Source organism: Leptonotus elevatus, chromosome 11 (genome assembly GCF_054856555.1).
Source record: "Leptonotus elevatus isolate MCC_2025b chromosome 11, RoL_Lele_1.0, whole genome shotgun sequence".
Lineage (NCBI taxonomy): Eukaryota > Metazoa > Chordata > Actinopteri > Syngnathiformes > Syngnathidae > Leptonotus > Leptonotus elevatus.
This window is the reverse complement of record NC_141249.1, coordinates 8,083,963-8,105,762: the sequence shown is the minus strand read 5'-3', so window position 1 is coordinate 8,105,762 and position 21,800 is coordinate 8,083,963. Positions and strand designations below refer to the sequence as shown.

The following is a 21,800-nucleotide window of genomic DNA, read 5'->3' as shown; positions in this document are numbered from 1 at the left end:
CTACTTCACCTTTTAATTTTTTTTATGCAGGCTCGTGAGTGGTCGGCGGCAACAATGAATACACAGAGACTTGATATACTTTTGCTAGAATAAATGTGTATTTTATTCCCCGCATATAGCAATCAACATTTATACTGTGCTAGGATAATCGTACGTTTTATCCCCCGCAAACAGTAATCAACACCTGCGCTGTGCTAGAATGAGTATACCTTTCATTCCCCGCAAACAGCAACAATCACAACTCTATTTGCTAGAATGGTTATACCTTTCATTCCCCGCAAACAGTCGATTTGCTAGAACATAGGAAACTCCATTAATACGCCAGAACGTCCACAATAGCGCTGAGCGATTTGAATCAATATAACATACAGATTCAAAATAAAAACTTCTACCATCAGCTCGAGCCTAACCTCGCCAGCCAGATCGATAATTGTGATTCACTCGAAGGAGTTCTTCACATGATCAATCTGGTACTTCACTAGACAGACCAATTTGTTGCTGTGTACAATACTTCGAGCTGATTGGACTATGCAGAATCTTTGCGCATTTGTTTTGACCAACCAAGGCAACGGATGAAAATCTCGTCTTCCGTCTCATCTTTGGGGGGGCACGAACATCTTTACCAGATAAAAACGCACAAAACGCCTCTCGCTGTTCAAAATTCAACAAGGAAACGGTGAGTAATTCTGCGAGAACATAATTAATTGCAGCATCCATTCGTCTGTTGTTTGTTTCTCCCCGCCATCGGCGCTTATTGGTTTCGTCCTGCCCATACAACGCCTGATTGGTCCGATCGAAAAAAGATCGGCTGCAAACCAGCGGGAGCGGTACAAGAGGTATTCTACGAAGTTTGTGAACTCACAAATAACGCGAGAATTCATCTTGCTGGCAAGGTTAGGTCCAGCCTACTTTTCTAAAACCGCTTACACCCGTTTAATTAGCGTAATCAGGGGTGGCCGAGTTCGGTCCTCACGAGCCACGAGTAATCATCTCCCTTAAGGCGCTTGGTAGTTTAAATTTAGAACCATAAATTACAAGAGAAGATAAAATGTCGTTATACTGTCAATGTATGACATCATTATAATTTCATTTGATTTGTTTTTCAACATTATGATCATTGTTGAGCACCCACTCAAACACACAAGACACGGCTCCTTGCCCTTAAAAGTGCTCACTCATGTGACAGCATGGTTTAAAATTCAGGGATGTCAAACATATGGCCACGGGCCAGATCAGGCCCGCCAAGGAGTTTAATCCGGCCCATGAGATGATCTTGTAAAAAAATGAGTAATGTCGGACCAATTAATCAAACGCTCAAAATCATAACATATAAATTTGTAATTTGAGCAAAATGAGCAACGCAACTTGTACACAGAATTGACCTGGATGTCATTATTTTACACACAACCTAAAGTTATGGTTTGTTGAAAAAAATACATAAACATAAACCAGAATAAATCAAACATAAACGTGCTGAATATAACACACATTCAGATACTGGTTATACAAACACATATGACATGGTCATGGATTAACGTCCTATAACTTCATTAACTGCGCCCCACAATACATTCTGGGAACAATATATATGCAAAACAGGTAGATATAACACACCAGGAACTCATACGGGCAAAGTGTTACCGCGTTCCAGTTGCATTTGTGTTATTTTTTGCAACAATATATTCACAGTTGAGGCCCGCTATTTATTTAGGTGTATAACTGATGCCAATTGTTTTTAAGTTATATACCATGATTTTACCGGTCCAGCTCACTTGGTAAAACATTTTCCTCCATGTGGCCCCTGAGCTAATATGGATTTGACACCTCTGGTTTAAATGAATATTTGATTGCTCATCATTTGTGGGGTCTGATCTGTGATCCAGCTGTTTGCCAGCCATTACAGAAGTTGACTGAGAACGAATTTGGTTGATAGATACTTTATTCAACCCATGAGGGAAATTCTGATCTGCAAGACAAAGCACAAAAATGGTAGACAACTAACAACAATATGTTCTTGGGATGTTCACTCTTGGATGATGGACTTTATAGTGTTAAAGTTGTCCATTTCTTGCATGTGGTTTTCATCATTTGGTTGTGGCTCCATCATAGGCACACTCTGCATTTCTTTACACATGCCCTGAAAAAGGATAAATAAATAAATACAAAGTAAAAATAAATGATGAGTAACTTCTGATTCTTCTGACTTCAGAACAAGTTCGAAGTGGAGTCCTTGCAATCTAAAACGTGGACATTTTTTTAGGCAGACACAAATGATATCATGGATGTTGTATTTCATAATTTGTAAGGGAAACGTCGGACATACATTATCAACCTGCATCTCCTGGATCACTGACTTCTTATTTTCTTATCTGTAGTTAGTGTGCTTAGGGAGCACTGTGTTGGACATTATGATCAGGAATGTTGGAACAGCTGAAAGGACTGTTCCGTCGCCATTCCTATTTACCTTGTACACCTCAGACTTTGAATAAAACTGCGGATCTTGCCATCTGTAGAAGTTCTCGAAGGACTGTGTGTTGATGGAGTGTATTAGGGATGGACATGAGATGGAGCACAGAGAGTTGGTGAGCAACTTTGTGGACTGGTGAAGTCAGAGCTATCTTGACCTCAACACTAGCAAAACTAAGGATATAGTTGTAGACAGGGACCACCACACAACCTATCACCATCCCGATTGGGCCTTTTTGCACTAGAACAATAGACCGGATTGGATCACAGACATTGATGATGTTTACAAGAAGGGAATAAGCAGACTATTTCCTGAGGAAGATCAGATCGTTGTGTGACGTTTGTGCTGTCGTTGGAGCTCCATTAAATTGGAAATGTTTGAAACAGTGATTCACCAGAGATCACTGAGAACTTCGAAGTATTGGGAATGTGACATCACTTACCTCAGACTGTGATTGGAAGACTGTTTGCCTCTCACCCAAGTCCCACCATAATAAACCCTTTTCAATATCAGCTCTCTTCATTGGTCCTGCATGTTGGGGGAAATGTGCTCACTTCCACAATATTGTGATATAAAAACTACCCATAAATCTGAGCATAGCCTTGATATACAAGTCACAAGTCACTTTTGTCCAAGGACACGTTAGACATGAGCGTGAAAAGCCAGATGTGTGTGACCAAGCAAATATTAGAACATTTATTGGAAAGTGTCTTTGTGCCGTATGCTTACCTGTAGCATAGCTCACAAGAAGCCCAACTAGTACAACCAAGGTTGTTGACACGGCACCAAAATATAGATAGGAGATGGAATAAAAGTTATGCAGGCCCCTAGATATGCAGGGGGAAAAGCCATAAATTTAAATGTCTTTACTTTCGAGATTACTAATATAAGATCCACACAGATAATTTTTACTTGTGTGTATTTACAGTTTTTCTCCATAGGTTTGGCACATTTCTTGAAACTGAAATTACATTTCCAAATACCATGGACAAATCCCAAAACCACCTTACAATTGTTGTCAAATGAATAGCATTCCTCATTGCTCTCATCAATTGTCTTAGTACATGTCTCAATTGCTTCAGTGGATCTGTGCAAATGGTTGTGTACATTTAGCCTACAGTTAGCCCAATGTGACCACATTTAGCCCATTTTCCAAATGAATAGATCTTGTTGATCAAACTGGATTTGTTGTTTTTCAGTCTAATGGCTGTCCTCTCCAAAACATGTCAGCAGGATTTCCGTGCATCGAGTCACAGATCGGGAGGGACGGTGATGCGTGGGAAAAAAACATCGGGTCTCTACGTATGTGGTGTGATCTGTTTACATACACTGTGTAGTAGTTTAGCACGGACTTCGAAAGCTGGTGCATAACAAAGAGATAAATGCGGAGGATGAGCAGGTATTCCTGATGAAACAACGGTCTTTGTTAGCAAAGCAGCCAGCCACACCAACAAGAGGAGCTGTGACAGTACCGACTCTTTGTTTGGGAAAGGAACTTGGAGTAGATAGATATGTGCTTTTGCTAATCAACTGATAGGTTGTGCACAAATTTCTGTCAAAAGTCTGTTTGGCCAAATGAGCTTGCAGTTTTGAAAATGTCATTTCAGTTTCAAGAAAAGTGCCAAATCTATGGGGGAAAACTGCAATAAACTTGATTACTGAAAAGGATGCAGTAAGTAGTTGCTTGTCGGGGATCACTGACCTTGGGTCGTCGGGTTGAAGTGGGGTTGAGATGGAGTGTTGTTGCTGAGTGCCATCCAATGTGATGTTTCCAGGCTCACACTCGGCTGCATAATTCGGCAGCACACCCATGGTCCTCAAACTGGGAGGGTAAAGAGTGGAACCAACAGCCAGCCACAGAGAGACACAGTATCCAGCTGCTGTTCCTACGAATGTCCCCTGAAATGTCAAAATGTGCAGTTGTACCTCTTGATGCAACACACAAAACACAAAAAGCAAGAAAAAGAAAAAAAATCCTGTGCCAGCTAATATTTTCTGAAGTTCCTTCATATTGTACAAAAACAAAACCTCACCAGCCTATTTGTGCCAGGAACAAACATCCCCAAGATGAATACACCTAGTAATGGACCACTGACCACGGCCATGACTGTAAAGGACGCCTGAGGAAAGAGCACAATCACTGTGGACAAAAAGTTGAACTGAACATGGCAAAATTGAGACAAATATTTTCGGGTTTCAGCTTTTATATTTCTTACAACTAACACTTGGATTGTTCATTAAAAAAAAAAAAAATCTGCATTTGGAATAGATTTTGATGTAATTTTGTCATAATCTCTGTTTTTTGGTTTTGGTTAGATTTGAGTGACCGTGTTCCTTGTGTCCCTGTTGTCATTGTCTGTCTCATTAAGTTTTATCATGTCCACCCTTGTGTCCCTTGTGTCATCCAATCAGTTCCCTCAACCACAATGTCATGTCCTTCTCATGTCGTGTTTCCTGGTTTCCCAGAGTCATGTCGCTTTCCTTGTTTAGTCAGTTTATTCCCAGTTTGTACTTTGAATCTTGCTTTGGACTTTTGTGTTGTTTTAGATGACTCAAGTACTTTGTTTTCCTTTTCATTTTTGTTAAAGTACTATTTTTTTCTTTTTCTTTTTTAGCCCTTTACCTGTCTCTGAACATGGGAAAATTGAGGCCAATATTTTCGAGTTTCATTTGTTGCGTTTGGTTTTGGTTAGATTTTAGTTGTCATGTGTTCCTTGTGTCCCTTTTGTTATTGTCTGTCTCATCAAGTTTTATCATGTCCTCCCTTGTGTCGTCCACAAATCTACGATATCATGTCCTTCTCACGTCGTGTTTCCTAGTCTCCCTGAGTCATGTCTCTTTCCTTGTTTAGTCAGTTTATTCCCAGTTTGTACTTTGAATCTTGCTTTAGACTTGTGGATTTTGTGTTTTTTGAGATGACTCAAGTACTTTGTTTTCCTTTTCCTTTTTGTTAAATTACTTTGAGCCCTTAACCTGATGCTACCATGCATAAAATTGGTTACTCGATTGTTTACCTGCAGAACTCCCCAGTCCAAGAAGGAGGCTAGAACAGCTACCAGTATACAAGCAACTCCATAGAGAAAGGCTTGAAAACGAATACATAGAAATGTTATTATATTTGGCCTCACTGTCTGTGCTCATTCGTACTATACAACATCCTACGTCTCGTACATTTTTCAACAAATGTGTGATTTATGATGAAATAGTAAGTGAATGAATGGATGGTATTCAACCTTACACAGTCCTTTGGAAATATAGAGCTGTTTCTTCTGGCTCACGTGTTGCAGATGGTGTCGAAAGAGATCCTCCATCGTGACTGCAGCCATTGCATTGATACTAGTGGAAACAGTACTGCATAAAAGATGTCATGGATAAGGGAAAGTCTTTATTTAAATCTCCCATAATTATCCTCACAATATTGAACACTTAAATTACTCTGGACTTGTTGAGGTGGACTAGTATTAGACTAGTGATTCCCAACCAGTGACAGGTACAGTACAGTTAAATGCTCTTCTATTGGATCACAGGAGGTAAAATTAATCTGTTTATCAACCTGTTGTCATTCAACATAAATTGTAACTTCCTACGAGTACACCATTTTTGTTTTATTGAATAGGCCTAGAGTGCATTTATGAAAAGCCAGCCTGTACCTTCTCATTTAACTGATGACCTGGGCAAATTTCACTCCCGGGTGGATCTTTGTTTGAGGCTCAAGTCGGCACTCCATTGCACACATAACTTATTGTTGAAGCGTTTTTTTTTTTATCAGACGTGGTATTGTCGCCCCTGCTTAGGTTGGCTAGAGGCTGCTAGGGGACCCGTGGTTATAATACTTAGAAGCAGGGGTGTCCAAACTATGGTCCGGAGGCCATTTGTGGCCCAATATCCACTTGTAAGTGTCCCGCAGCATATAGTAAAAATGAAATCTACTCCTAATTAATGTTTTATATAATGTAGAGCTTTCCTTAATATGCAAATTAACTATTATAATTAAAGACGGAACATTTCTCTTCACTGATGAATAAACAATATTTACAAGCAAAAATGGTTTCTCCCACTTTCTGCTCTGTGTCAAGGTCCAAATGATTCCCAAGTAACTGCTTTAAAAGTGGTCATCTTACGACAGATTGCTGCTGCTGTTTTGTTCTGAATGTTATTCAGTGCAGGGGCTGCATGATATTATATTATTTTCCTTATTGAAAGCTGTTCAGGTAGCAGTTTAAAAAAGCACATACATATAAACATATATAAACAAAATGGAATTACTTGATTGACTGATTTCCAAATTTCCAAATGGCCCTTGCTTTTCTTTCTTTCTGTGGCCCTCTGACAAAAAAGTGTGGATAACCCTAGCTTAAACCATTTGTTGCAGTCATTTGAAGTCTGGGTGTGATGATGGTAGTTTGAAAAAAGCATGTTATTATGACACCTGGGAATGGTTTTAAATGGTATAAATATAAAGCAAATATGTCTCATTTTAATTTTCAAATATCAATTGATATGAAATTATTTTTAAGATTGAAATACCTTAGAGTGCCGCTGTATGCACAGGACAGGAAAAGACCCGGAAAGCCAGTATAGTTCCTGAATATATCCAGCACAAAGTATGGCATATACTACATCATGAAAATGAGGAAGGGAAAAAAGTGTTAGCGTCAACTAACTTTCAGAGTATTTTCACAGTGGTTGTATTTTCATCAGTATAAATTCAAACAAACTGAAGCACTGGCAGTGGTGTAGTGGTCCCTGGAGAAGTGGGTATACTCTCAATTTTCACAAGTTTATATATATTTTTTAAATAGTCCAGAAAAACGTCCTCTTTTAGAAACAGTAACATGTAAGAATTAAAAATCCGTCATTTGTATTTGCTCACAATAATAAAATGATCATGACTTGTTAAAAAGAAGTTTGGTAACACAAGCAGCCTGAAATATTGTAAAATGTATTTATCATGAGGCAAACAAAGTATATGTCACAAAACAAATCACAATATTTAGTGAACAATGAACAAAAATAGTGAATGGCTGAACGGTGTGTATCTGGGCAGATTTACAAGTGGGTATACTCAATACTGACTCAGTATACCCACGTATACCCTGGACTACACCACTGAGCACTGGTAACCACTAAAGTCAACCATTATACAAATTAACTACTAAATGACATGTTTGTTTGTTTTTTATCACACTGGACTGTCAAATCTAAAAAAAACAAAAAAATTAACTGTAATGGTATGACCAAGAAACAGCACTAAGCAGCATTTAACTTACAAGATCAGGAGAAGACACTCTGCCGGACATCAGCGGATCACACTTGATGTAATAAGAAAACATGACAATGCCGCAGACAGCTGCGCTCCCCACAATTAGGCACAAACCTATTTGGTTGACAAATATTGCCCTGCAAAACAAAGTTATAATCCTGATAATCCAAATTTAACATTAGCCAGGTTTACATGGAGCCTTGTATTCTGATTAGAATCTGGTTCGAAGCCCACACAGAATGAAAGTGATCTAAACAAGCTCTTCAGTCTGAATAAACAGGCCAAAAACGATTGGGAGTTTCATTCATATTTACAGGGGTGGAATATTTTCGAATCGAGTCTGATGTAGTTGTCATTATGTGAACGGTCAATTGGAATGTCTGTGCGGTCTCTCTCTGCCTGTCCTGATGTCAAGGGATGGGAAATAAGGAATATTGAGCTTAAAAAAAAATTCTGCAAAACTAAGAAATTCTTATGGGATACCACTTGATCTTATATTAACCCACAAACTGCAATTTTTAAATGATTTTATTAAATGACAAAAAAATTCAAATAAAACTATTTCAAGTTACCTGGCCCTTGTTAAAGCTGCTCAATGCAGGAAAATGATTTCTGAATCGCTACTGCCACATGTGGCCCAAAAATTAAACTGCACACTCCCTTCTTCAAGTACACACTGCACGCATGACGTCGACAGACAGAGGGCGGGATATTCGAACCCGAAGCCAGTCTGAAAAAACATTTTTTTTACCCTGAATTTCTTTCCAACAAGCATAAAAATAATAAGACAACATAATACAGTAACTAGTGAAAATAAAAAAAAGATTATTTTTTTTACTATTGGTCAGAGGCTTACAGGAACAGCTAAATTATTAATCTGCTAATTATAAGATGTTTGAGTCTTGAATGGTCAAATAAAAAAGCTATTGTAAAGACATTTTGTGCTAAATTCCCACATAGAGCAGCTTTAAATCATGAATAAATTGTGGCTAATCACAATGATTTAATAACAAAGTTAATCATTTGATCCACAAATAGACTCAACAATGAGAAATTGTTGAAATTTGAGAGAAAAAGTAAGACTGTAATTTTCTACAACATACTGGTAAACAGTTTGTTACTTTTGAAAAGTAAAGAGTTATAGTTATAGTTACTTCTCTGAAAAAGTAACTAAATACTAGTTATTCAATTATGAAAGTAACTACTTTAAGTTACTTTACTTCAAAAAAAATTAATGTTTTTAACGATTTAAGAAATGTTTTTGTTGCTCTGTCGTACAGTAGGAGAAAAGACAGCTCCCTTAGTCTGAACACTATGAAATGTAATGGAACTATAAAAGGTGCCGAAATTTTCGTCAACAATTGACAAGCAAACAGACTATTTTCAGCTTCACGAAAAAAAAACATGTAAATTTACCTCACATCTGGCCATTTCAAATAAAATAAATAAGATGAATGAACAAATGAAAGTGCAAATTTTTAAAGGTCGTTTTTTGTCTTAATTGTCCGACTCATGTCATGCTATGTAGTTAGCTAGCTTCCCTCCCCCCAAAAATGAGTTCGCAAACGATTTTGTTTTTAAATATACCTGATCTACCTTGATGCCGATGCTCGACTTCCTGTCCGGCTCGTGTAATTTCTTCAGCTTCATAAAAATTTGCATGCAACTTCCATGGAAAGATAGAACGCTTGCGGAAACCTTCCGCAGCGCCGCATCCCTTCCGCACCGCATATGCACCGCACTGCAGCTGATGTGAATTGACACCCAGACTCGAATGCTTTTTATTCCTTGCGGCGGTCGTACTGAAAACGCACCACGTCCGTTACGCAGTCAGTGTAAATTGGGTGTTATAAGCGCACACACACACAACACTAGTGGTAGAATGTCCTCCCTGAGACTGGGAGGTTCTGGGTTCAATCCCTGACTGGGTCATACCAAAGACCGCCCTGCTTTACACTCAGCATAAATGGTTGGAATTGGGGGGTTAGATCACCAAATGATTCCCGAGCACGGCCACTGCTGCTGCTCACCGCTCCCTCAGGGGATAGGTGAAATGCGGAGAACAAATTTCGCGCCACTTAAGTGGGTGTGACAATCAGTGGTACGTTAACTTTAATGTAAACAGTTAAGTTAGAAGTTACAGCAAAAAATAGTTCCGGTGTGTAACGTAAGGGCATTCGTACCAACACTGCTGATAATCCACAATCACTTTAATCGTACTTATGCGGTACTTGATATGATATTGCAGATAGTTGGAACACGTGTATTGTGATGAGTCTGACTCACCACTGGGCCTGTCTCTCGGTTCTACAGGAGACGTAGCGTTGGACTTGAGCTTGGTTTACTCCATACATGGACAACCACAAAAGTGAACCCCCAGCAGTCAAGCTCCAGAAAGTGTAACGTCGTCGTGGGTCAAAGTCAAAACTGTACAAACATCCAAGGATAGCCGCTTTAAGTGCAATTATTTCATTTGAAGTTGTACAACTCTGTGTAAAATACCAAATAGGCCTATACAATTACTCACCTGACCTTTTGCTAAGCCCCCAACCGCCAACCTCACCCGGAATATAGATTGCAGAACAAAGAGGGGATGATGATTTTTTTTTTCTAGGGTCGTCACGACTGAATATTTTTAGAATCGATTACTCTATCGATTAATTGGTTACATTTTATTTTACATGAAAGTGAATAATAAAAGTGTTTTTTATTTTTAAGTGAAACAATGGCTCTAAAATATTTATTCAATGATTGAACTAGTTGATTCATTTGATAATCGATTAGTTGTGGATTAATCGATTAATTTTGACACTTCTCTTCGTCTTCAATTTGATTTGCTCATTTAATAGGTGATATATCTGCACAAGTGACACTTGTTGTCCCCTTTGTTTTAAACCTAAAACCTGAAAATAAACCAGATAAATGCTGGATCTGGATAAAGCTATGCTTATGTCCAATATGATAGTCATTTAATGAAATGATAAATTGGCTTTCACTTGTATAGTGCTTTTCTACCTTAGGTACACAAAGCACTTTAACATTGTTTATGCATTTTACTTATTGTTGACGCAGAATCAAGAGCAACTGGTTATTCAGTATCTTGCTCGAGGACACTTCGACAATGGCTGTGAATCAAACCTACAACCACTGGGTTGGGAGATGACCACACTACCACTGAGCCATGCCGCCCCATGATTCTATCAGATATTAACTGACACACAATTGTCTCCAAGGCAAGCATTGAATTGTCTGTAAAATAACAAAATGCTCCTACAATGTCATGCTACAAACACCCATCCGGATCGCTTTTTACAACAGCAGTGGGTGGGTCTTAGCAAAAGATCAGCTCGCTACATCTTCACACAAAGAATACCCTTTGACTAATGATGTTGTCCTCACTCGTTAAAGTTAATCCGTGATCCATTTTTAGCAATTTCCAGTACGGCTGCAGGACCACCCACCAGAACTGTGCCGTGGATGAGAATTGCCACAAAGCCTGAAAACATGACAACAATCTGGAAAACATCGGTCCAGATCACGGCTTTTATGCCCCCCTATAACAGACAGATAATACAGGAGACACTTAAGCACACAACGATATCTTGAGACAATTTACGAGTGCATACAGTAGTGCAGTATTTCCCAACCTTTATTGAGCACTGATGGGAATGTCTAAATAAATGGACATGCTTAATGACTTTACCAGGGTTGTGTACAAGGTGCAGATGATTCCAGTAGAGAAAAGAGAGCTCCACATATTGAGTCCAGTTGCTGTGAAGGGAAAAGAAAGGAACCACTAATTTGCAATATAGGGTAGGCTACATGCAAATGATTCAGGTCGAGCAGACAGATGAAATCCTTGTTAACAACTTTTAAACATGCCATTTTACTTAATGTTGCGTTTTTGTTGCGTATTGACTTACAACAATGTTGTTTTCTTTACCAAAAGTCGTAGAACACATTTCAACAAAATAGTCTAATGTGAGCAGGTCATCTCACCCACCTTGGTTGAGGATCAATGCTGGTGCGTAAATGACCACCCCTGTGTACAGCAGCTGGGGAAAGCAAATAGACAGAGAAACAAAGCATGACAAATTTCATTATTAGATAAGCGGTTTAGATGATGGATGGATGGATGATTTCAACATGCAAAAGCCAATGTATTTGTATGGTAGGATTGTTTTTTTTCTTCTCCTTTATACAGTTAAAGGTAAACTTTTAGTTAATGTGACTATCATTCATCACTATACTTCTCTGAATATTAAACTTGTGCAACAAATACATTAATTTAATGTTAGCTTTTTTTTGTGCGTTGTGTTTTATTTGTTTGTTTTCTATCACTGACTGCAATATGCTTTAGTTTAAACCATCAGTTACAGCCTTACTTTTTAAAAGGGTTCAACCTCATTTATGTGTAAATTCAACCATCAAACATCAGGGTAATCCAACACAATTTGTACAGTGTGTGCTTGTCTTACTGTAGCCACAAGAAACTGGACACTCCCCAGCAGCTGCATGCCTCTGCCGAACCTCATCTTCAGATACTGTGGCAGTCAGACAGGCCACACTTAGAACATTCCTGATCATTCTTCACCTCTTATATTTGTTAGGTTTGATCATCACCAGCATTCTTTCAACATTTTGTCAGAGAAATACTTGACACCACACATTTACAATAGAAAAAGTCTCCCTTGAGGCAATACATTTTGTTTTATCATTACACTGTATAGCCCTGCGATTGGCTGGCAACCAGTTCAGGGTGTACCCCGCCTACTGCCCGAAGCCAGCTGGGATAGGCTCCAGCAACCCCCGCGACCCTTGTGAGGACAAGCGGTACAGAAAATGGATGGATGGATGGATTACACTGTACATGCTTTGAATAATAATAATATTGACACGAGGCTCAGGAAGGAGGAATGTTGCAGAGTAGGAAATGCTAGACAATGGTTAGAGTTTATTTGCAACAACAACAAAAACTCTGAAAAACTAGGGAAAAGGGCACTAACAAAAGGAGTCAACAAAAGGCGCTCCAATAAGGGAGGTTAAAAAAACAAACAAATACACACGTGGCAAAGCAAGGGTTTAGCCAAAGCAAGGGTTTAGCCAAAGCAAGGGTTTAGCCAAAGCAAGGGTTTAGCCAAAGCAAGGGGTTCGCCAAAGCAAGGGGTTCGCCAAAGCAAGGGGTTCGCCAAAGCAAGGGGTTCGCCAAAGCAAGGGGTTCGCCAAAGCAAGGGGTTCGCCAAAGCAAGGGGTTCGCCAAAGCAAGGGGTTCGCCAAAGCAAGGGGTTCGCCAAAGCAAGGGGTTCGCCAAAGCAAGGGGTTCGCCAAAGCAAGGGTGTGGTAACGCTTCTGTGAATGCAAAGGTTCCATCGACGCAAAACAGGGGAGACACAGACTATTTAACACATAAGGGTAACGAGGCACAGGTGGACACAATCAGGGATCATCAGGGGCGGGGATCGACAACACACAAGGAAAAGCAAGTAACCTGAAATGAGAGAGTCAGACTTCAAAATAAAACAGGAAATGACTAGACTAATGGAAACTAAGATAGACAAACCACACCACGGTGTAACAGATATATCATAATTTTACACAATTTCATTAATCTGTCTTCAATATGATTATCACATAATAACCCAGACTAATACATATTTAATTTTATTGGTTATGTCTGCATTAAGCCATTAATGAGACCCCTTAATTAATTTCACTTTTAAAGTGCAAAAAGTGGGAGTGTGGGGTAGATGCCACGGACTTCCGACTTCCGGGTTTCACACATCAGCCCCGTTTCCGGCCACACCTGGCCGTGCTCCAACACTCGCACCCCCCACCCTTGCACCCCCCAACCGCGCAGGGCGTCTCAGCTCTCTGAAATGCTTCGGACAACTGAGACAAAACATACTATATACTCAGACCCAACGACAGGAACACACTACCGAGGGGCACAAAGGCGGAAGCGCAAGTACTGGGACGCGGCCCACACGTCGCAAACCGGCACCAGAAACAAAGCTGATGAGTGAAAGTCGGAAGTCCCTCCTCCTCCGTGGCGTAAACCCAATTAGTTCATCTGCAGAAGGCCAAGGGTATTTGCAACAATTTTATAGACAAATGAAACTAATTATTAATGGCGGCGGAGAGTGGGGGTAACTAGCGGATCATGTTATGAAACAATATTTGTCGTGAAATGGTTTGTGGCTTACTTTTATCAAGCAAAAGCAAGTTTTTTTTTCAAATGAGCTGCCTCTCTGACATGTGTCAACCATTCTGATCACAATGTTCGCATCGTTGTCATTGACACAGAACAGACTCATATAGAACCGCATGACTACGCCAGTATGTATAGTATATCGCATCAGGACTTCGTGTCAAGGAGCTGTGTTAGGGGATTTATTGTTGAGCACTTACTCAAGCACCCAGATACGGCTCCATGCCCTAAAAAGTGCCACTGTGCATGTAGTCACTCATGTGCAAACCAAGCATGACGTATCATAACCTCTGGCAAGAGCAAAAGTATGGGGAAGACAGGTATTGTTTTGACAATCTTTTCTTGATGTTCGTTGCGTAAAAAACATAATTTTATTTTTAAACTTTATATTCTGTGGAAGGGTGGCACATCTGCTGAGCAATATCAAAAATGTAATATAATTTTTTTTTCCAATACCAAAATAGATTTTTGTTTTATGATGTTACGGTCAACACAAATTGGTGTCAGTCAGAGCAGTGACTAATCATAGCATATGGACATGTTTATACTACTACTACAACTACTACTAGTATAACTACTACTACTACTAGTAGTAGTATAACTACTACTACTAGTATGACTACTACTACTACTACTAGTATAACTACTACTACTAGTATGACTACTACTACTAATATAACTACTAGTAGCAGTATGACGACTACTACTACTAGTATGACTACTACTACTACTAGTATAACTACTACTACTACTACTACTACTACTACTAGTCATAGTATAACTACGACTAGTAGTATTACTACTACTACTACTACTACTACTACTACTACTACTACTACTACTACCAGGGCTGGACTGGCACAAAAAATCCGCCCTGGCATTTTGAAATAGGCTCGCCAGCCCAGTCCGACTCCTGACCACTCCTGGCTACCACGTAGCTCTGCCACTTGGTTCAGTTTGCTGTCTATATTGTAGATAGATTAACGGGCTGCTACATTGTGCTTTTCAAAGTAATCGAAAATCATGGTACGGTACACACAAGTAAGATATTAAAAGTAATAAAAACACATTTATATTGTGAATTAAAATTTAAAAATTACAATTAACCTTGGGTGCTATGCAAGTTGTGCTGTATTTACATTTCATTCCTAGGGAATTCAATTACAACCTGATTGGTGCTTGTGATGCCAAGTCGAAAGAAAACAGGCAGGAACAAGAAGGCAGTCAGCACAGAGTTGATGCTTTGTCCAAGGCACATGTAGAGGAATTTGAATCCATAGCCATAAGCTTCAGATGGAACTCCTAAAACCTGGACAGCTGACATAAAGCTGGCACAGAGCGAGAGTCCAACGGGCACCGCTGACATGTTGCGACCGCCAGTGAAGAAGTGTTCAGTGCCGGCATCCTGTGGCTGCTTCTTCAGGGCCTGATAGATTCCTATGGCCATGGACACCAGAAGCATGAACGCAAAGACTGCATAGTCGGCCGTGACAAAGGTCTGTGTGGGCGGCTCGCTGGCTGACTGCTCCTCCATCTTTCTGTGGGCCAAAGGAGTCTCACTTTAGAACTTGAAAGTGCATTACGTTCCTTCTGGCCTTCAACAGTACATTTACTTCTACCACCTCGGGCAAGAGTATCAAACTCAGATTAGCTCAGAGGCCATAAAGAGGAAAATATATTACCAAGTGGGCCGGATTGTTAAAATAATGGTATATAACTTTAAAACAATTGCAATCAATTATACGCAGATTTTTACTATTTGTGGGCCAGCCTTAAATTACGGAGCTCAACTGTAATCATATTGTTCCAAAAATAAAATGAATGCAAATGGAATGCAGCAACACTTTGTCTGTATGAGTTCTGTGTTAAATCTACCTGTTTTGCACATATATTGTTCCCAGAATGCATTGTGTGGCACAGTTAATGAAGATATAAGGACGTCATCCTTGTCATATGTGTTTATGTTACCAGTAATTGAATTTGTGTCGTATTGAACACATTTATTTCGGTCTATGATTTAAAATTTGTTTTTGTGTGTAAAATAATGACATCCAGAACGATTGTGTACAAGTTGCATTGCTAATCTGAGGACTGCTTGTGAAATTACGAATTGATATGTTTTGATTGTGGCTGGCCGATTAATTGGTCTGACATTACAATTTTTTTTACTTTACAAAACCGTCTCACGGGCCGGATTAAAACCGATCCGGCCCGCGGGCCGTATGTTTGACATCCCTGTCCTAGCGCAAGAGTGTCAAAACAAGTGTCACACATCAGAACTGGCTCATCAAGTAATCCGGCCAAGGGGAATTGTCCTGCCTTTCCGGCAAGCGTGAGCTCATGTACACCTACAGACGCTTAATTGGAAACTTTTGTTTTTGTTTTTTACACAAGCATCATGAACTGGTAAGTGTTGGGACAGTCACCTTCAAAAGTTTTGGAATGGCAAGGTCAATTCCTTTGTTTTGTTTTGTTTTACACTGGAGACATTTGGGTTTCATATCAAAACTTAATATGAGACAAAAGCTCAGAATTCCAACTTTTATTTCATGCCATTTACATCAAGATGTGTTAACCAACTCAGGACAGAGCACCTTTTGTTTGATGCCACCCACTTTTCAAGTGAACAAAATGAGTGGAACAACATTATTGGACGGTTTCTACTTCTTTGGTGTTGCCTTTCAAATTGATGGTTCAATAGATAGCGCTTGCTTTTGGATTCACAGGGCAGCAGTGATTGTTTGAAGAATGGTCTTTTTTGTAAATGGTCTTTCACTTGTAGAGCGCTTTTCCACCTGTTAAGGCCAAAGAATGTTAACAGAAGAATATGACGTTTTTAAGAAAAAAGTAAAGTAATAAACATAGGTTTCTAAAATTACTAACAGACCATAGAGTGAAATAGATTTTAAAATGTTTAAAAGACTTAATCAAAGGCATGGGGGAAAAAAGCAACATTTTTGCCCTGGATTTTAAAAAGCAACACTAAGGAGCTTTCAGTTTACGTTGATTATGGCGACACAATATGGACAAAAGCGGTATTGTTATGTCTGAAGGAAGACCACATTTCCTATGATTACGCGTATTGTGTCATTTCTTAACTCACTCCAGAGAGTGAAATCCAGGCCAATATCGGGGTTATTTATTTTCCCATTTTATATTATGCAATATTTAATAAATTATGCAAATTATTAGCTGATTAGAAGAAGAGGAGTCTAAGAGTGTGCAGTGGATACAAATGTTGAAGATGTCCTCATAACATTAGAAGTCAAAAGAATGAACACATGACAGGTGCTCTTTAAATTTGGCACAAAAAAAGTTGAGAAAAAGCCTTTTAATTAAGCGATTAATCGAGATGAATCAAAATTCTTAGATGTAATTAATCTGATTTTAAAAATTTAATCGTTTGACAGCTCTAATATAGACTGAACAAATGGGGTCCAAAACGGACTCTTGAGGGACACCACGGCATGGCCATTCGATGAGATCCAAAAACTTCCACTCATCACAAAACAGCACATTATGAACAACTTTAGCAAACGCTGCACTGAGATCCAACAAGACTGATGAGTCTTGGGGTGGGCGTGATCGAACAATGAGTAGAATTAAGGGGTGAGAATATCGGGGAGAAACCACGGAAGTGGTGTGATTTGAATTCCAATATCGATTGCATTATTGTTCATCATGTGAGTGAAATCCAGGTGGGAGACTTTCATAAAAAGTTTTGTGATGTTGATATTCAGTCCAGTTGGAGAGGTTTGTGGTCATGTTGATGATTCCTTCTGTGTTGTCAAATTGTGAGGTAAATCCAGGGTTGCACGAGGGTGACTGAGTGTAGAATGAGAACCACTTTGTGATCGTTTTTCAATTGGACTAATACCCGTGTAACGAAGATTGCCCGTCACCCTAAATTTTTTCCATTTTATGTGCCTTTTTAAACATTTCCCCCTGGGGAATATGTGTGCCTGTCTTAACTCTGTGTTTTCAGTTCAAAAGGACTCTTTGAGTTTCCCCCCAGCAGGGACTAGACTTCGTTTTATAACCCCCAGGAAACGCATATCAAAGCTCCGACAGACCTGAAATCCTGTCTGATAAGCAGTCCCCAGACCATCTTTTATGGTCTGGCCTATCCACAGGAATTAGCCATGTGTTGTTTTTTAAACAATGCCCCTTGGAAAATGTATGGTACTGTTCCAGCCGTGAGTCCGAGGCGCCCTGCAGCGCTCACACAAAGACCTGCCACGCGGGCATCACCGACCAGCAGCCTGAGACTCCCGGGCAGCATTCCAGCTGGATGTGCGCCAGCTAAGGACTTGGGCGCGGCCTCCACGCCGCGCGTGCACCTCGCCACCAACCGGAGACCTGGTGCAGCATTTCAGCATTCAACCGAGGATCGACGCTCGAGTCTCTCGCTCTCTCCCGTGCGACTGAACCAGTCCGTAAATTGCGCCTGCATTGCAATCTGACCATATACTACTGGTGCAACGCTTTTATTTAAACATAAAAGAATTGACAGGTCAAACGTTTCCATCTTTATCCCCATCTACCTTTTTCATCTACCCTTTTTTTTTTATCTTAGTTAGGTTGCAAGTTTTCTTTTTTATCTTTGATTCACATTTTTATTCCGTTTCATTAATAGGTTAGGCTGTGACTGATATATGTGTGTTTACTAAATAAATTTGTTGTCTAGAAATTCAATTTCTGCCAAATCATTTGTGTTTACTGAGTGGATTAGTAATTCTCTTATGAAAGCAAAGAACTCCATGATTAACTAAAGTAGCAACTTCAGATTATGAATACTTGATAATAGGATTTTTATCATTTATTTTGCTCTTACAAACAAGCAAAGTCAACGTGGTGCCCCAGAGGTTGCTGAGAAAATTACAACTCCCCTCAGTACCGTCTAAATTTCTCATTAAGCCATTACGGCAACCCAAATAATCGCTACACCCGAGTGATCTCTTATTAGTTATCAGTTGCTATTTTGCGAATGTGGAGTCGAGTGACGCACACTGTGAAGAAAATGTTAGCAGTCAGTAATTTGATCCTCTGCTTTAGACAAATCCCATCTTTCGATGTGATTGCAATGTATTTAGCAAAACACCAAAGCTTTCTGTTCTTCCTGCTGCATTGGTAGTTTAAACAAGTAATACCACTGTCACTGTTTATGGCCCAGGAGCTGATCTCATTTGATGCTCCAGTGAGAGCAAAGCAACCTATTCCTCAATTCAATGCCTTTGTTTTGTTTTCGTTGTCCGTAAGATGGGTTTTCTTCTTTTGCTCGTGCCAAAGTCCTTCTTGCTTGCATCTAGCCTTGTTGCTAGTAGCTGTATTGTGCTAATTAATGAACAGACCAGCTCAAGACATTGTGAGGAGCTAATGAAAAATATTGCGAAAGTAGCCCCAGCTGACTGTAACTAAAAAGACAAAAAAAAAAGTAATACAGTCCCATTGATATAAAAGTATCCCGGAAAAGTCCAGAATAAGCTGCAACAACAAAAAGTGGTTATCAGTAAAAAGAATGCAAGCAAAAGCAGGTGCAGAGCAGCTGGTGTCACGAATTGAAGTACAGAAGTAAAGAGATGAGCCACAAAGGTTTTGTGGACTAAATAAGACCAACAATCTGATTAAAGCACACATACTCATCTGTAAAACGAAAAGAGGCTGCATTAAATTGCTGGAAAAACATTTCAAATGAAGAATGCGATATTCTGGTCAAGTCAGTGGGTCACAGGGTTATGCCAACAGCACCAAGTATTAAATGTTATTCACTTTAAGTTAATTGAATAAAATGTGTTCCAATACTTTGGTGGGTGGCTTCAAACAAAAGATGCTCTGTCCTGAGTTGTTTAACACATCTAGATGAAAGTAACATAAAATAAAAGCTGGAATTCTGAACTTTTGTCTTGTATGCATCTATTGATCTGAAACTCAAATGTCTTCAGTATACAACAAAACAAAGGGATTGACAGTGCCGTTCCAATACTTTTGAAGGGGACTGGATATGCACAGATATCAATGGCTGAGAGACAGAAGATCTCATCCGGTCCACGTTTACACCAAGAAACTTTGTGTAACTTCTGTATGTGTCATTGTTTGTTTAGTAATTTCATATGAAAATGTGCGGTTAAAACAGGAATGTGAAGCTCTTTGGCTTGTTAAAATGTTTTTGTGAAATGTGCAAACTAATTTGATACATTCTAATAGTTGGAGATGAGTTGCTAATTGTTTATTTGAACTAATTCTTACTTTCTGATTCATTATTTGTGTTTTCGCAAAAATATGCCTTTTTTGCAAGCTACTGGGTGACTATTATATTAGCAGTTAATTTGTTTATTTTTTGCACTTGCTGTGAAAATGTATGTCATTAATAGACATAGCTAAGTTATTTGTTTTTCTTATTTATTTATTTATTTTGTTTCACTTTGTCATGCATCTACCAAGACTACATTAAAGCTGTATAAACAAATATTTTAAGAGGCGGGATATTACAAAATATTTCAGTTCAAAAGAACTTGGTTTGGTGCAATCCATTTGTTATTTTTAATGCATTGCCAAAACATTATTATTTTTTTGTACAGTCAACATTTAAAAAGTCAGATTCTGAAAATTGCCACTTTATTTTGTGATTAGTCATTGAAGCATTTGGACAAAAAAAAATATGGGGAAACTTTTGTTTGAATCGTCATTATTTATATCCTATTAGGCTAAGAATATACTGGTCAACTTGGGGTGAATGTGGCCCCTCAACTAAAATGAGTACCCCTGTATACAATAAATTTGACATGATTTTTTTAATGCTTTATGTCAGAACTAAATCACAGATACTGTATTCTTCTGTCCATTTTATACAAGTTTTGCAATTAATGGCAATGAAACTGGGAAGCAGACATAAATACAACAAAACAAAACATTTCTGTCATGAATTTGTAATTTTCACACTCCGCAAGGATTTATTCTTTTATCATTTTATCACCGAAAACAGCTATTATGAATTAGTAAAATATTTAATAGGTTATTGTTCATTCTTTCAAAAAATAGACTTTCAAGTTGGATCCACTATTCTTGATTCCTATTGGGCTACAGCACCCCGACCCAATTGCACTTCCATAGGTTGCCTTGTAACTCACAAGTGGTAAGAAATTTGGAATGAATGAAAGATCATTTTAAACACTCACCTTTTGTGGATGCCAGCTGGAGTCTGTCAGTTGGAATGTGTGATCGTCTGAACAGCAGCTCTCCTGAAGCACGAACAGTCCGACATGTAGATGGAGGTGGTGCTGTCAAGGTTAACACTGTACTGTACTACTGAGTACCTACTTGAGGGAGAGGCTAGTTAAACCCCTTATGAAGCCAGCCTGAGGATGTTGCAACTTTTTAAATGTTGTGGCTCGTCCATGTATATAAAACTATGAAACAAATGCAAAACCCACAGTACTGAACACAAATTTGCTTTTGTTATATACTAATGACATTTGGGTTTCAGGTGAAAAGATGAATATATATATATATATGAATAGTTTTTAGTTTGTGAATTTTCTCTTACCAACTTATTCACAAATGCTTCTTGTCGGTTGTGTTCATGCCCACAACGGTGTAAATGCAAGTTGCTTACGTTGCGCGTCTGCAAGTAATTAACTGATTAGAGAAAGAGGAGGATGAGAGCGGGCAGTGGATCAAAAATGTAGAAGACGTACTCATAACATTAAATGTCAAAAGAATTAAGAGACACTATACACTTGCGCTTGTGCTTCATCGAGGCTCTTTGTCATTCCTGGTGGAGGCAGCTGCTATGATGAAGCTCTTTTTTTTGTTGCATGTATGCTACTCTTTAAATATATTTAAAAATGTCATGTACCTCCTGA

At 39.0% G+C, this 21,800-nt stretch overlaps 1 protein-coding gene across 3 annotated transcripts; it reads right to left on the bottom strand.

Moving 5' to 3' along the window:
- Window positions 1-1,974: 1,974 nt before the first annotated feature.
- Window positions 1,975-21,241, bottom strand: slc5a5 (solute carrier family 5 member 5). Of its 3 annotated transcripts, XM_086088756.1 has the most exons (16): window positions 21,114-21,239; window positions 15,107-15,476; window positions 12,209-12,274; window positions 11,734-11,785; window positions 11,434-11,501; window positions 11,130-11,284; window positions 10,017-10,157; window positions 7,738-7,867; window positions 6,995-7,083; window positions 5,706-5,818; window positions 5,482-5,552; window positions 4,501-4,587; window positions 4,170-4,366; window positions 3,197-3,294; window positions 2,910-2,995; window positions 1,975-2,137 (listed from the first exon to the last, which is right to left on the bottom strand). In XM_086088756.1, exons 2-16 carry the CDS (start codon window positions 15,470-15,472, stop codon window positions 2,024-2,026), a joined length of 1,833 nt encoding a protein of 610 aa, XP_085944882.1. In that variant the 5' UTR covers window positions 15,473-15,476; window positions 21,114-21,239; the 3' UTR covers window positions 1,975-2,023. The 3 variants fall into 3 exon arrangements, with proteins under 3 accessions (XP_085944882.1, XP_085944884.1, XP_085944883.1); XM_086088758.1 differs by lacking the exon at window positions 15,107-15,476 and having other exon boundaries at window positions 21,114-21,241; XM_086088757.1 differs by lacking the exon at window positions 2,910-2,995 and having other exon boundaries at window positions 1,993-2,137.
- Between the last annotated feature and the right edge of the window lie 559 nt (window positions 21,242-21,800).

What these genes read in the sequence shown, in the direction of transcription:
- slc5a5 (XM_086088756.1), bottom strand. Translation starts at nt 15,472, where the DNA reads ATGGAGGAGCAGTCAGCCAGCGAGCCGCCCACACAGACCTTTGTCACG. An exon ending in GCATACAGCGGCACTCTAAG is followed by an intron (nt 5,819 to 6,994) that starts GTATTTCAATCT and finishes TCTTTTATGCAG; the next exon opens with TACTGTTTCCACTAGTATCA. An exon ending in TCTTCCAATCACAGTCTGAG is followed by an intron (nt 2,138 to 2,909) that starts GTAAGTGATGTC and finishes ATCCTTTTTCAG; the next exon opens with GGCATGTGTAAAGAAATGCA.